The sequence below is a fragment of the Mastigoproctus giganteus genome, chromosome 12 (assembly GCF_048544385.1).
Source record: "Mastigoproctus giganteus isolate SK-2022 chromosome 12, ASM4854438v1, whole genome shotgun sequence".
In the NCBI taxonomy this organism is placed as follows: domain Eukaryota; kingdom Metazoa; phylum Arthropoda; class Arachnida; order Uropygi; family Thelyphonidae; genus Mastigoproctus; species Mastigoproctus giganteus.
In genome coordinates this window covers 121,515,796-121,530,865 of record NC_143586.1, presented here as the reverse complement: position 1 = coordinate 121,530,865, position 15,070 = coordinate 121,515,796, and the positions used below count along the sequence as shown (strand labels likewise).

At 38.3% G+C, this 15,070-nt stretch overlaps 1 protein-coding gene across 4 annotated transcripts in view; it reads left to right on the top strand.

Moving 5' to 3' along the window:
* The window catches only part of LOC150077381 (prenylcysteine oxidase 1-like), a 94,612-nt gene extending 87,480 nt beyond the window's left edge, over positions 1-7,132 (top strand). For all 4 annotated transcript variants that reach the window (XM_090386219.1, XM_090386217.1, XM_090386218.1 and 1 more), the window contains 2 exons: positions 2,641-2,849; positions 6,346-7,132. In XM_090386219.1, the coding sequence (XP_090242345.1) occupies positions 2,641-2,849; positions 6,346-7,106 (970 nt within the window). In that variant the 3' untranslated portion in view covers positions 7,107-7,132. The remainder of the gene's footprint in view (positions 1-2,640; positions 2,850-6,345) is intronic.
* Positions 7,133-15,070: the final 7,938 nt, after the last annotated feature.

The window sequence follows — 15,070 nt, the reverse complement described above, 5'->3', positions numbered from 1 at the left end:
GTATAGAATTTGGAAACTGCCTGAGAGCACTGTAGTCACCTTTTCGAAAACAAAAACCCTTCTCTTAACCCTTGATAGTAGTTACATCTTTAAATCCCACATCAGTAAACTGTGATCACTGTCACTTAGTGGTTCCTTTATCTGCAAATTCGTAATGCATTCTTCATCTCTGCTAATAATCAGATCAAGAGTATTACCTCCTCTGGTTGCCCCTTGAACATGTTGCTGTAGAAAACAATCCTCCAATAAATCCCCAAAAGTCTTACTAACATGTGAGTGCCCAATCCACAATTTCCAGTCAATATCTGGAATGTTAAAATCCTCCATTACAAGACATTCTGATTTACTAGCCCACTCTTTTCTGCACAATTGTTCGTTGTACTCATCAGTAATTAGGTTTATAACACATTCCTACTCTCATTTTCCCTTTCCCATTGTTTATGTCACACCAAACTGACTCAACATTGCACTGTCCACCCATTTGAACTGGGTGCACTTTGTTAGATTTTTTTTTTCTTAACTCACAGCATAACCCCTCCTCCCTTCCTATCCTTTCTGTACACATTGTATTCCCCAAATTACAATTCTGCACTGCTTATATCTGTGTGACACCATGTCTCTGATATCCCAACAATATCTGCCTTTGATGCCTTCATCAGCACTTCAAATTTATTTACTATACTTCTAGCATTGGTGTTGCATGCAAGTATAACCTGTTCTAACTCTTAGTTATCCTAACACGGCCCATGTATTTCTTTGTTCCATGATGACTTCCAGCAACTTGCTCTCTAGGCTGCTGCTCCCTACAGTAGGAGCAGTGCAAGAATCACTTTTGTCTCTGCCTGTGGCTACTGTTAATTTTTTAGTCTGTGAATCCCTTACCCAAGCTAGTAGTTTTCCAACTCACCTAACACTGCCTTGATAGCATCAGCAAATATACTTGCAGCCTTTCTATTTAAGTGTATCACATCCCTGTGATACAGACCACAGACCACGCTGAAAAAAATTCTACCCATGAGCCTTGCACTTTGATTTCAGGAAAGCTTTTTATACCGTTGCACATGGAAGACTGCTGTACAAATTGGAGTGGAATGGCATTAAGGCTAAATTGCTACAATGGATAAAGGGATGGTTGAGTGGGAGATGACAGAGAGTAGTAATCAGTGGACGCTGCTCTTTGTGGATGAATGTTATTAGTGGAGTTACACAGGGTTTCGTGCTGGGCCTATTGTTGTTTTGGGTGTTCATCAACAATGAAGGTTCAGGCTTAATGTCGAAGTTTGCAGATGATACAAAGGTTGGCAGAGTTGTTAACAATAGTAAAGGCAGTATGCTATTCCGAATGGATCTAGATAAGTTGGGCAAATGGGCCGAGAAGTGGCAACTAAAGTTTAACATTGACAAATGCAAAGTACTGCATATGGGTAGCAATAACCCAAGAGAAATGTACCAACTGTGTGGTACATTTCTCTTGGGTATATACTCGGGGAAGTGGAAAGTGAAAAAGACCTGGGGGTGATGTGATTGTGCAGTCAGATATGAAGTTCACTGAGCAGTGCAGATGGGCTGCCAGGGCAGGTCATGGAGTCTTGTCAATGATATATAGGAATTTTGCTATCATGGACATGGAGGTGATTATCCTGTTGCACAAAGCAGTGGTCAGGACACACCTTGAGTATTATGTTCAGGTCTGAAGGCCTCATTTTAGGAAGGATGTAGAGTTGCTAGAATGAGTTCAAAGAAGGGCAATAAGATTGGTGAGGGGAACAAAGGGGTTCTCTTAACCAAGAAAGGCTTAAGTTCTGCAAATTGCAGCACCTGGAGACTAGGCACCTGCGAGATGATCTGATTGAGGTGTATAAGGCCTTGCATGGGTTAAGCAAGCTGAATGCTGGTGGGATTCTTCTTCTTGCTCCGATTACGAACCTTAGTGGGCATAGATTCAAATTGAGGAAAGACAGTTATAGAATAGATGTGCGAAAATTTGCCTTTAGCCAGCAGGTAGTTGATTGGCAGAATAGACTTCCATCTTTTGTTATGGAAGTTGATAGCCTAAATAAATTTAAAGCTGAGCTGGACAGGTATTTAGAACGAATGGAGAGGTGAAATGGGAGGTGTTTTTTTTTTTTTTTTTTTTTTTGGCTGATGCTGCATAAGCTTTGTTTCTTGCATCATATGCAAGAAACTAATGCTAATAAGAAATCTTGTTTGCAGCCATCTGTGCTTGACAGGAAGAACTTTTGATATTTTTGTTTTATGTATTTTTATCAGTATTTTTATATAAAAATAACATATTATTGTAAAAACTAAACATACGTAATACACTAGAGCACCTTCACCAATATATTTGTTTTTTATTTGTAAAAAATTCTAATGTGATAGTGCAAATTTGAAGTAACTTTTAAATTTCCATATAAAATGTAGTTGAGATTTCTTATTAGCAGCAAAACATCAGACTTTCTTAAAATGCAGAGTGGTGTTATTATTTACACTTGTGCAGAGACTTTTTAGGTTGAGATATGTTGCTTTTACATAATTGAATCAACTAATGTATTTATTTCATATGTAAATTAAAAAGTTCATTGATTCAGTTTGCAATGGCCCGAGTTTAATAAAATTTTATTTAATTTGGTCAAACAGGATATACAAGCTGCAGGACAGTGGAATAGCTTTCACATCAGTATATGCACTTCTGGAAGCCCTTCACCCTTCATTTGTAAATTTAACAAGAATAAATTTCTACACATACATGAAAGAAGAAGGATTCTCACAAAAATTTATTGAAGAAATATGCCAGGCTGCAATGTTAGTTAACTATGGACAAACCATTGATATACCTGCTTTTGTTGGTAAGTATTCAGTTTTAACACAATTGTATTGTTTCTGTAAGTGTTAATGATTATTTATGAGATTTCAGATAGATGTAAGTATAGTTGGTGTGATTTAAGATTTTTGCAATAAATTTCTTAAAGGTGAAAACAAATTCTACTAAATTATTAAAATTTTGCTATGTATCAGTTATTGCGAATAAAAAAAAAAACCTTCTGTTTAGTAAAAATGTTTTTCAGATTCTATTTGTGTGCAAAACCTTTCACATATAGACACGTTATTAGGCACATTTTGGCCTAGTTGCCCTTGTGCTGATAACTTTTATACCAACCAACCATGGACATGTTAAATAGTGAATCACATTTCTAGGAAGGGACAAGCCCTATTTCTCCAGTACACAAACAGAATAACAAGGTGGCATGAGTAATTAAAAACCCATTAGCTTAATGGCTATTTCAAGGAAAATAATGGAGTCACTGGTTAAAGAAGTGATGCAGAACCATCTAGACAGGAATGCAATTATAATGCAGTAACAAATGAACTGGATGCATAAAATAATTTTGAGATCACATACTGGGATTTCAGGAAGGCTTCTGATACTGTTGTACATAAAATAATTCTCTACAATTAGAGAAGTTTCGCATTAAGGGCAAATTACTGCTCTGGATAAAGGGATGGTTGAGTGGGAGAAGGCAGAATGATTATCATGGGCACTCTTCTTGGATTAATGTTATTAGGGGAGTCTGTTCTGTTCTGGGCCCATTTTTGTTTTCAATATTTATTAATGACATTGATGGAGGTATATCAAGCTTAATGTCTAAGTTTTCAGATGATACAAAGGTTGGCAGAGTGGTTAATGACAATAATTAGGGTAAGCTACCTGCAACAAGATCTAGAAAAATTAGACCAGTGACCTGTGAAATGGCAGTCGAAGTTTAACATTGAAAAAGCAAGGTATTGCATATAAGTAGCATTAATTCCAGATTAAAATAAAAACTGTGTGGTACCCTACGCTCAGTGTAGTGGAAAATGAAAAAAGACCATGTTAACTGCAGTCAGATATGAAGTTCTCTGAGTAGTGCAAACAGGCTGCCAGGACACCCCATGGGATTTTGTCATGTTGGACAGACAACTTGTGTAGTTGAGACCTGCTAGCTTTCGTAAAATCGAACAAATGCTAGCTTATTGTGATTTTCTCTTGTAAGAGGATCTGTGTCCTAATTTTGAATTTTAACCAAATAAAAATAGTGATAAATGGAATGTATAGACTATTAAGAAATATTATAGGAATGAATGTTAAATTTTAGAAATATTATATTTTAGGTCAGAAATTCTCTTACCTGAGATTTTTTCAGGACTGACTGCATCCAGGTAAGATGTAATTAGAATAACATAGAAATAAATAAACCTAGTAAGAGGATGAAGGAATTAAAGCAAGCTTTGACCCTAAATCCTTGCATGGCAAAATAATTAGAAGTATAAAGGGAGATGAATTCCCGAAGCTTGATGGGAGCTTTTTGTTTATACCATCTTCAAAGGAGACTTTTGGGACAAAAGTCCCATTGACAAAATCTCCTTCAAAGGGGATTTTGTCAGTAATATACAGGAACTTTGCTAGCAGGAATAAGGAGATGGTTATCCCTTTTTACAAGGCCATGGTTAGGCCACATCTTGAGTACTGTATACAGATCTAGAGGCCTCATTTTAGGAAGGACGTAGATCTGCTGGAATGCATGCAGAGAAGGACAACTAGATTGGTGAATGGAACAAAAACCGCTCTTAGCAAGAAAGGCTCCAGTTCTGCAAATTGCAGCATCTGGAGCCTAGGTACCTGTGATAAGATCTGATTGTGGTGTTTTAAGATTTTGAATGGATTGAGCAAGCTTTTGGAATGAGCTTCCATCTGTTGTGAAACTGGGTAGTTTGAATAAATTTAGGGAAGTACTAGACAAATTCTTGGAGGAGATGGATGGGTGAGATAGGATTTATTTATTTTTATTTTTTTGGCTGATGCTCTGTATGCTTGCTTTCTTGCATCATTTGGCACTAGTAATACTAATATGAATATTTGGATAATGGACAGTTTTTGAAGATTGATATGTAACTGTGAAAGCCAATTAGGAATAAGAGGAGGAAAAATTACACTGCTGTTAGATAATTAGACAGATCATCCTAGTTTAAGTTTGCAGGAGATTATAAAATCCTCAAATCTGATATAAGGCAAAGAATTGTCTGCTGTGTAAATAATGCCCTTGTAAAGTTGTGAATTGTCCATAAAATATTGATTTTAGATTGCATTTCGTATGATAGTGTTTGGAGCCAAGTGACTGAAAATTGCATAACTCTTTTTTTAGAAAATCTCGATTGATTCTTGATAACACTGCTCGATAAGATCACTGAATAGGAATTTATCGATAGGGCAGATATTGACAAGAACCTGCAAGTGAATGCAACCTTTACTGACCAATTTATTATTGGATTAGTTTAAGAAAGTTATTTGGAGGTTGATAGTGATTAACAAGAAGCAGCAGCTACCAGATACCATTCCTATGTTAAAAAAAAAATTTTTTTTACTTCTGTTGTTGAAAATTCATTCTCAAAATCAAACTATTTGGATGACAAGCACCGCAGATTTACAATGACCACGTTGAAAATATATTGTGGTGGTGGTTTTTTTTTTTTTTGTAACAAGGATCATTCGCCAAGCAAGTTGTAAAATGATCCTTATTCTAAAACTTTTCTTTAATGGTTTGCTATTTCTAAGTACTGAATACAAAGAAATTGTAATTCAGTTAATTGTGATAAACTGGTAATAGATGTAATAATAATATTGCATATAATTATATATAAATAAGTGAACAGTAAAATTGCCAGACATTTAAATGGTTAATGGCAAGTTAAAATTTTCCATCCAAATCTATGGGTCGTTTTTTTTTTTCCTGATATTATTTTGCACATGGATGTGCAAAGTATTGAACTATCCAAAAATCTTTGAAAACATGCAAGATATGCGGTTGTTGTTATTAGGAGCATTAGCAATTAAGGCCATATTGCTGCGGGATATGCGGTGGTCATTCCCTGACATTTCCGCATCCTCCGTATTTGGTGGTGATGGGCTCGAACCCCGGTCTAATCAAGAAGCGTGTGCTATGCACTGCTGCTCCTTCCCACTTGGCTATGGAGGCGCCACAGCAAGATATGCAATTTAGCAGTACGCAGTTGTTATTAATAATGAGGATGGTTATATATTGAATATGCAGAAGTTCCAAATGACCCACAAAATAAGATCGAATACATTCTGCCTTTTGTACTGGCACAATACTTTGTGCACTGTTGCATTATCCTTTATTAACAGCTTATTGTTAGAAAAAGCAACTCACAATGCGATAATTCATTTTTACCCATTTTTCACAGTGACTTCCTGATTATCTATTTATTTTTATTGAAAAACAAATTTTATTAATTCTCAATTGTATTTGGAATTATTTAACCTTTTATTTGTTTGTGCTGTTTTAGGTGCTGTTTCCATGGCTGGAGCTGAAGCAGGTTTGTGGAGTGTTTTTGGAGGAAATAGGCTTGTACCAGAAGGATTAATTAAAATGTCTGCCAGTCAAGTGCACTATGCTAGAGCTGTGACTGTTGCGCATAATTCTGATGAAACCTTCACAATAATTTATAAAACAGAAGCACAATCATTAGTAGCAAATAGTACTTATGATATTGTGGTAGTTGCAGTACCTCTTATAGATGGTGTATCAAACATCAGATTTTCAAACTTTACCAGTTTTCCCAAAATTAATGGGAAGTACCATCATACAATAGCTACATTTGTTCAGGGCAAACTGAATAAATCTTATTTATCGTTAGACTCAGATGACACAGATGAAATTTTAACCAATAACCCAGAGTTGTGTTTTAATAGCCTAGGAAAAGTATATCCTGTTGATTATACAGCTGGAAGCAAAACTCCTGAAGTATGGAAGGTATTTAGCAAGGGGCATCTATCTTTGGAACAGTTAAATTTATTATTTGATAAAATAGTAGAATACAAGGTTATTGACTGGTTAGCTTACCCACATTATAACATATCAGAAATAGCTACATCTTTTGTTTTACATCCAAATGGGTTATTCTATACTAGTTCTGTTGAATCAGCTGCCAGCGCTATGGAAATGAGTGCCATTGCTGGAAGAAATGCTGCTTTGTTAGCATATAATTATTGGGTTAATAAAAAAGAAATTGATGATATTCCATATACCAAAAGGGAAGAGCTTTAATGTTTCCGACTGATTTATCATGGGAAAAAATTATTTCACGTTTTAAGTTTTTTAATATGTCAAGAGAAATATAAAATTGAATTATGCTTTTTTTTTTGCATAACAAAATGTATTAATGTATTCACAGTGTATTTAATTCTGTATTGCAAAATCAATTATGTTCATGTTTTTTAGTCGTTTCTAAAATAGTTTTAACCAAAAGTCAGGACAACACTTAAGATAGCCAGTAAAACAATTTATTTAATTTATGTGTTGTGTAAAATAAACAAAAAATAAATAATTTTTTTTCTTATTGTGATATTGTTTTAGATACAATATTATTTAAAAAAAATAGAATATTTTTAATGAGCCTGTTCAATATAACTAGAATTAATTGAGAATTAGTTGACACACCTATGAGGAAAAGTTCAATCCATGTGGTGGCAGAAACCTCTGGCATACACTGATATCAGGCCTTTGGAGGGACAAGGAAGATGGCTAGCTTTGCCTTTGCAGGTAATCACTTGTAATGGTGCATAGCTCTCACCAGTGCAATGGCTGGTTATTGAGATGAATGGACCCATGCCCAGTAAATACATTACTGCAGCAACCCATAACTGTTGAAATCAGGCAATCCAGAAGGTGTTAGTTTCTTCTGCCTTTCACTGCACATATACATATTCATTTTCTGTGAAATGAGTGAAGGAGAACTGACCAGACATCAGACCATATCACATTCTGACACTGCTAAATGGCCTGTGTTCTTGGCAATAGTGGGCATATGACAGGTGATTAAAAAGATTGGATAGTTTCTATACAAAATATTATTAATGAAAGCTGTATACATTTAAATCTATCAGATATTCATTGCAAACGGTTTTTGAACTGCAGCTCTGTGTAATTCCTGACAACCAGCATCAAACTCAAAAAAGGATAACATGCAAGAAAAACAGTGAACAGCAAGCTTTCTCTTCTTCATCACTACAAATTTCAGATTCCATTATGTCTGCATCCCCTTCAGCATAGTCTTCAAAAGCAAGTTTCTGTGTAAGTATAGTAGGTGATAATGCACATCCTTAATTTCTTTACATCTTAGTGATTAATTGAGTAAAAAGCTTATGAAGCGTCATTCATTGCATAATTTAAAGCAAATTTAGCATGTTTGAAGCACTTGCCAGTTATTTTTTAAACTCATTCCGTGCTGAGACAGTTGATGTCTTTAAAACATTGTAGCTTCTGAGGTTTCCCAGCAATTAGGCGCCTCTGTAGCCAGGTGGGAAGGAGCAGCAGCGCGTAGCACACTCTTCTTGATTAGACCAGGGTTCGAGCCTGTCACCACCAAATACGGAGGTTGCGGAAAGGTCAGAGAATGACCACCGCATATCCCGGAGCAATATGGCCTTAGTTGCTAATGCTCCTAAAAAAAAAAAAACCAAAAAACCAAACCCAGCAATTAAGAGAAGCATCTCTATGCCACATTTCTCATAGGAGAATGGTACTCTGTTGTTTTGCCCTTTTTTCCTGCCACCATCTTTCTCACATATACAGCCAGGCCTTGCATAACGAGTTCGATTAACACGTGTTTCAGTTACCGCTATTTGAAAAAATTATACCACTTTTCACTTTATACGATGCAAATTTCCAGTTAACACGATTTTTTTTTTTTATGTGGTAGTTGAAAAAGATTTGAATTGCGCGTTAAGCTTACCGCGCGTCAGACAGGCAATAAACAAACGTTTGCCTGCTGCCCGCCTCAGTGTGTTCCATCCACAATCGGAAAAAGATGTGTTACTTGTTTGTCTCCCGCTAATAAAGTCAATGCAGACTTGCATTTAAAAATTCAAATTTTTAAATGAGCCAGATGAAAATGTTACCACGAAGGAGATAACGGTAAAAGAACTAGATGAAATCTTTCGTATCGCAGAGAACCTCAAACAAAAGGTTTGAGGTTCTTTGCGATATTTATTTCGCCAGGGCCCAGAGAAGATTGTTGTCAGCTATCGGAAATTGATTGATGAAAAGGGAAAGTCAACACTGTTCAAATATTTCCGCAACAGTCATTTCTTCATTGTGTATTTTATGTCAGAGTTTTTCATGGTGCACCCAGACCAAAAGAAATACCTAACAGTTCCGTTTAGTAGTTAGGTCCAAACAACTTAATAAGAAATGTTGAAACTGAACTACCTCAAGTTAGTAGTTCACTCGGTATCCGACAGATGTCGAGTATTGCTGTTTCCCTTGAAAATTTAAAATATTCCGCGACATACAGTTTGGGAACCGCTGTTTTATGCAATAAACATTTAATTCCATAATTATTTTCATTATCTTTATAATTGTATACAGTTAAAAAGTTATTTAAAAGGTATTTTAAAAATTCTTTATAGACATTCCAGAAGGTCAAGAACCAAGTATAATTTTTTTTTTTTTATTATTATATTCGATTAACGCGTTTCCGTTTTGCGTGATGCGCTCGTTGGATGAATTAATTGAGGCCAGCCTGTATAAGCATTTTAGCTTGTAGCAGCTTAAAAAAAGAAAAAAGTAAGTTTCATCAGCATTGAATATATCATTGTGGTCAAAAGTCAATAAAACATTTTTTAAATGATGATTCTGCCCTTATTTTTGGTTGCAATGGCAGTATTTTCACCACAATTTTTTTAAAATATAGCCACGAGGATTCTTCATTTTCTGGGACCATCCATCAGAAGACTTGAAACCTTCAGTATTCATGCAATCACAATTTATTCTATGGTTTTAGTATCCGTACAAAATTATTATTTTGTTTAGAAACTATACTGCTTGACAAAGTAACAGAATATATAGAAAATGGGGTATAACTTGTGCAGCTTCCAATGATGCGAGATAAAATATTGCTTTAAATTATGCAACGAGTGACACTTCATAAGCTTTTTCTTCTATTAATCACTAAGAACAGATGTTGGCATACCATAGAATGCTGATGAAATGAGGCAACTTTGGACAGGTATAGGGGGACATTTATAGAGGTTGAATAAGAATTGTCAAAAAGGTCACAATACAGAATTTGGCAAACCATGCTCAATATAAGGGTGTCTCTAAGATTCTGTGGCAACAATTTCCATTCTTACACTAGCTCACCAAGTGACTGAGGGGGTTGGCTGTCCAGGGGCATCCCACCCCTGTTTGATTGGATTGTGATTGTGCTGGCCATGGCAGTTGTTGTATATCTTCATGTTCAAGATATTCCTCCACCACTTCAGCTCTACGTGCAGTGGCATCATGCATGAAAAGAAAATTTGAGCCAACCACACCCCTAAAAAGCCATACATAGGGTTTGAGCATCTGTTCTCTGTACCTCTGCACAGTTACAGTACCCCTATGAAATACATGGAGGTGTTGCCATTGATCATTATTCCATCCCGAACAAGAACACCACCTCCACCATAAGTGTCCATTTCTCTGATGTAGGTATAGTACCACATTCCTTGTCTCCAGATGAAATAACATCTAGAATTGTAGGCTAAGATGGGACTCAACAGAACTGTACTCCATTTGTCACGGCTCCACTCCAAGTCACAAGTTCACGGCACCAGTTTTGACGTGCCGTGCAGTGTTTTTTGGGGTTAATGGAATAGTGACATAGTATTTTTTGACAAGCGGCACTGGTGCTTTTGCACAACTCTGCATTTGAATCTCTTGTGAAGTAAGACAGTACTGTCAAGGCCAGATAGCATACGTTAGTGTATGTTCATGTTTGCTTAGTGCGGGTTATGTTGTTCATCTGGCCGCTTAGTCTAGGGTCTGTGGAACAGACCCTAGACTAAGCGGCCTAGTTAGGCTGCTAGACACAGACTGCTAGTTAGGCGTATTATAGCCAAAGTAGCTTATGTGCCATCAAACCCCCATATCAACAATAACAAAGACTGCTAGTTACCGTAACTGGCACTGGGAGCAGGACCAGGTAAGTGGAAAGAGAACTCTGGCTGGCCGACCCTGGGGTTAGCCTGAGCTTCCCAGGGAGGGCCAAAAAAAAAAAAAAATTTCTTTTTTGAAATAGGAGAAGGGGTGAAAGATTGAGGAGAAGAAAGAAGGTAAGCAGAAGAAAGAGGGTGAGGTAGAGTGGGCTCCCCCAAAGGGGAGAGCCCACCCTACCTCAGGAAGAAGAGGTCAACCTGACTTTGTGAGGTCACGTGACCCACAAAGTCAGGTTGCCTAAGCATGACCCTGCATTTGAAAGGTCGAATGGCAGTCCCACTCCCAGAGGAGTATTTATGTGAGTTCTAACACAAGTAGGAAAATCAGATATTGTCCACCTCGAAGAGAAGAGGTGCCAGCAAGTGAGTGGGTCCCACATTGGGCAACGGCCCAGTGTCAGCAATTTAATCTTCAGCCAAGTGTGATTATAGGCAATGAGCAGTGTCCCACACTGGGTAGAGGACTTGGATAATCTTCTCTTAGGGGATGAGAGGAGGCACATGGATTCATGAAGCTCAAGGATTGCTTGGAGTTCTTGTGTCTATTGTAGAAAAGTCCTTTTTTTGGGTTGGTGGGTTTGTAAGATAGATTCCTTTGTGAACGTCAAGAGATTCCTGTTAGGTCAGGATAAAGATCAATATCCTGTTGGTGTTTTCTTTGATTCCATTCAGGATATGTTCTGTGAATTGAGTTTTGGGTTCATTATAAGATGGGATGTGCTGAACAGTTTGCTGTAGGTGAATTTGATGCATTTCAAATACAGTCTGGGCAAAAGTAGGTGAAGGCTTTGTAGTTGGTTTCATCAATTATGTAGAGATGTTCCTGCCCACTGGGTATATTTCCAGTTCTGGTAATTAGGAGACTTCTGGGGAAATTATACATGAGGTGAATCCAATCTTCATTGTCACCACATGTGCAGAGAGGAGAATCAGTGAGACCCAGGGCATGCAGCTTGGCCCGAAACAATCCATAACCAGTGAGGAAGAACGAGATGTGAAGGCCTGGTGAGTACCACGGAGGAGGTTTTGGTGCAGTTATCATAACTTGTGGAAGAAATCTTAGTTGTTTCACCTTTGGCTGTTTGCCCCCAAGATCTTTGCCAATGCTGGAAGAGCTTAGAGTAAATCTGTTTCATTTCGTTTTTTGGATCATTAGCTAAATTGAGTGTTATATCCAGAATGGTGGTGGGAATTCCTCTCTTTATGCGGTATGCAAGGCTGCGACGAATAACCTCCAGGTCCAGAGGAAGAGTACCTGCTAAGACCTGCAGGGCAGGATTACTGACTGTGCGGCAAGCTCTAGTCACGGTGAGTAGGATATTGCGTTGAATTGTATGTAGCTTGTTTTATTACATGCAATGATGGCACGAGGGAACCATATGGCTGCACCTTAGCACACAGCTGGTAAGAAGATGGTTTTGTAAAGTAGCATGAGAGTCCTCTTCAAACCCCAGTCTGCTCTGCTAATTCTTACGATCATGGCAGTATAATGACGTAATTTGTTGAAGAGGTAATTAAGATGAGGTAATGTTAATCAGGAGTCGAAGGTTACTCCTAGATATTTTAGTTCTGTTTTGAGTTGCAATGTCTGCCCAGAGATTTTAATATGGGACGGTCTTCTTATGTCCAAGGATCCTTTGAGGAGGATAGTCTTCCTTTTTTCCCCAGAGATGAGTAACTTGTGGTTGTTTGCCCAATTTTGGAGGATCGTTAAGGCAGGGGAGACAATTTGCTCAAGCTGAGTTCTAGAATCAGCTTTGATAAAGAGGATGAGGTCATCTGCATAGGCCATGCAGTCCACAGAACCTAGATCCATAAGAATAAATTCATCTAGTATTAAGTTCCAGAAGTAGGGCCCAACAACTGAGCCCTGTGGACACCTAACAACTGGTCGGGAGATTTTCTGAAATTTTGAACTGTTACTGAGCGGTTGAAGAATGGTGACAGCAGTAGAGGTTGAGTGGAATATTGAGGACGTAATCTGACAATGCTGGGCCACCAGATGGAATCGAAGGCACCAGCAAAGTCAATGGAGATAGCCAGTAGATATTTTTCTGTGGTTGAGTTTGCTGTGTTGAGGAGATTGTTCATAGCGTCTTCAGTGGAGCATCCTGGCTTAAAGCCATACTGCTTTGGAGAGTCTAAGTTGGCTGTCTGGTAGTAGGTGGATAATCTGGATTGAAGCAGCTGCTCCATTACCTTGCCCAAGACTGGGAGAAGAGCAATGGGGCAGTAAGATTTGGGTAGAGTAGGATCTTTATCTGGACCTTTTAGGATGAGTCGAAGCACCGCCTGATTCCAAGAATCGGAAAATTCCTTTTGCAAGCCATTTTTTGAACAGTGTTAATAGGTGGTTCGGGAGATGTGTTGCTGCTTTCTTGATGACCTCAGCCTCAATATTATCATGACCAGGGCATTTATTTATTTTTTTTGTTCTGTCAAGTTCATTTCCTCAGAAGTGAAAGGAGGTTCTATTTTATTGTTGGAGAGGGCCTGGTTGTCTTGTTTAATTTGCTTTTGTTCATCATTGACGGGACTCTCATCAGTCTGAAGTAGGGCACTCAGAATATTATTCATGGATTCAGCCCATATGTGTGTTGGGTTGCTATTGGGAGTCAGGGTTGCATTTAACATCTCTCCCCTGGGCAGCTTGTTCATAATGCGATAAACGACCCCCCCCCCCCCAAGGATCTGCATTACCAGTAGTTGTCACATGGTTCTGCCAAGACACTTTCTTTTTCTGCCGAACGAGGCTTGTGTAGTCGTTACGATATCTTCTATATACTTCCCGTAGAGCCTGGAGCTCAGCAGGAGGCCAGGAGTGCCTCGCTCTCTGGAAGGCTTTTTGGGCAGTGGACTTGGCGCCTTAGGTTTTCTAGTTCCCTGCACCACCAAGGGACTGCTTTTAGGTGCTTCTGACGTTTTTTCATAGTTCTCTCACATGCTTGTTGAATTGTGGTTGTTAAGAGGGAGAGGTGTCCCTGTGGATCAAGATGGTTTAGTTGGGATGTATCCATTTGTAGCTTTGATTTTATATTGTCCTTGAAGGCATTCCAATCATCTGTTTTGGTGGAGTATCTGATGATATTGTGGTATATGGGAGGAGTACTATCAAGTTGTCTAGATAGATGGAAGGAGATGGCCCTGTGGTCTTAGGTGGTCCAGGCCTCATGAACTATCCATTATGATAACTTTTGTGCTATGGACCGTGTGGCGAGGGTAACGTCAATGGGGTTAATGGGACACAAACCACTGGCTTTCTTCTGTAGAGTCCACGTGAATTGAATCTTCTTAACACAACCCAGTTGGAAATGCTTTCACGTGTGGTCGCAGCAAACTCAAGAGAGTTGAGGACAGGACATCATAGGGTTCTGTCTTGCTGTTAGGGACAGTGGTCTGTTCTGGTTGACAGCCTGCATGTGACCTTGACCAGTTCTTGTAATGGTTCCTGTCTTCTGAAACTGCTTCCATTGCGATACTGTATGACACACGTCAGTGTTCTGCCTGCAACTGCCCAGCTTCAAGTAGTTCAACGGCCATCATTTCAACGCATCATCTAAATGACAATGACTTGCCATCCTGAGTACTGGAGATGCTATCCCACTGAGCAAGCCAAAAAATGGGAAAGAAATGATGCTGCAACCTGTGATTTTATAAGCATGAACAATTTGCATGCTATGGTGTCAAATATTTGCTTCAGCGGCACTTCACAATAAAATGAAAAACATTTATAAATATTATTAAAAAACTTCCCATTTCACTTATCCATCCCCACCAATAGTTTGTCTAGTTATTCTATTAATTTATTCAAGCTATTGACTTCCACACCAAGAAATGGAAGTTTGTTCCCACATGCTAGCTAATGGCAAACTTCAGCACATCTATTCTGCGACCATCCTTCCTCAATTTGAATTAAGCCCCCTCGTGTTTACTCTAAGCAAGAGAAAGAATCCTGTCAGCATTCAGCTTGCTCAATCCATTCAAAGCTTTGAACACCTTGAAGGTGCCTAGTCTCTAGATACTACAATTTGC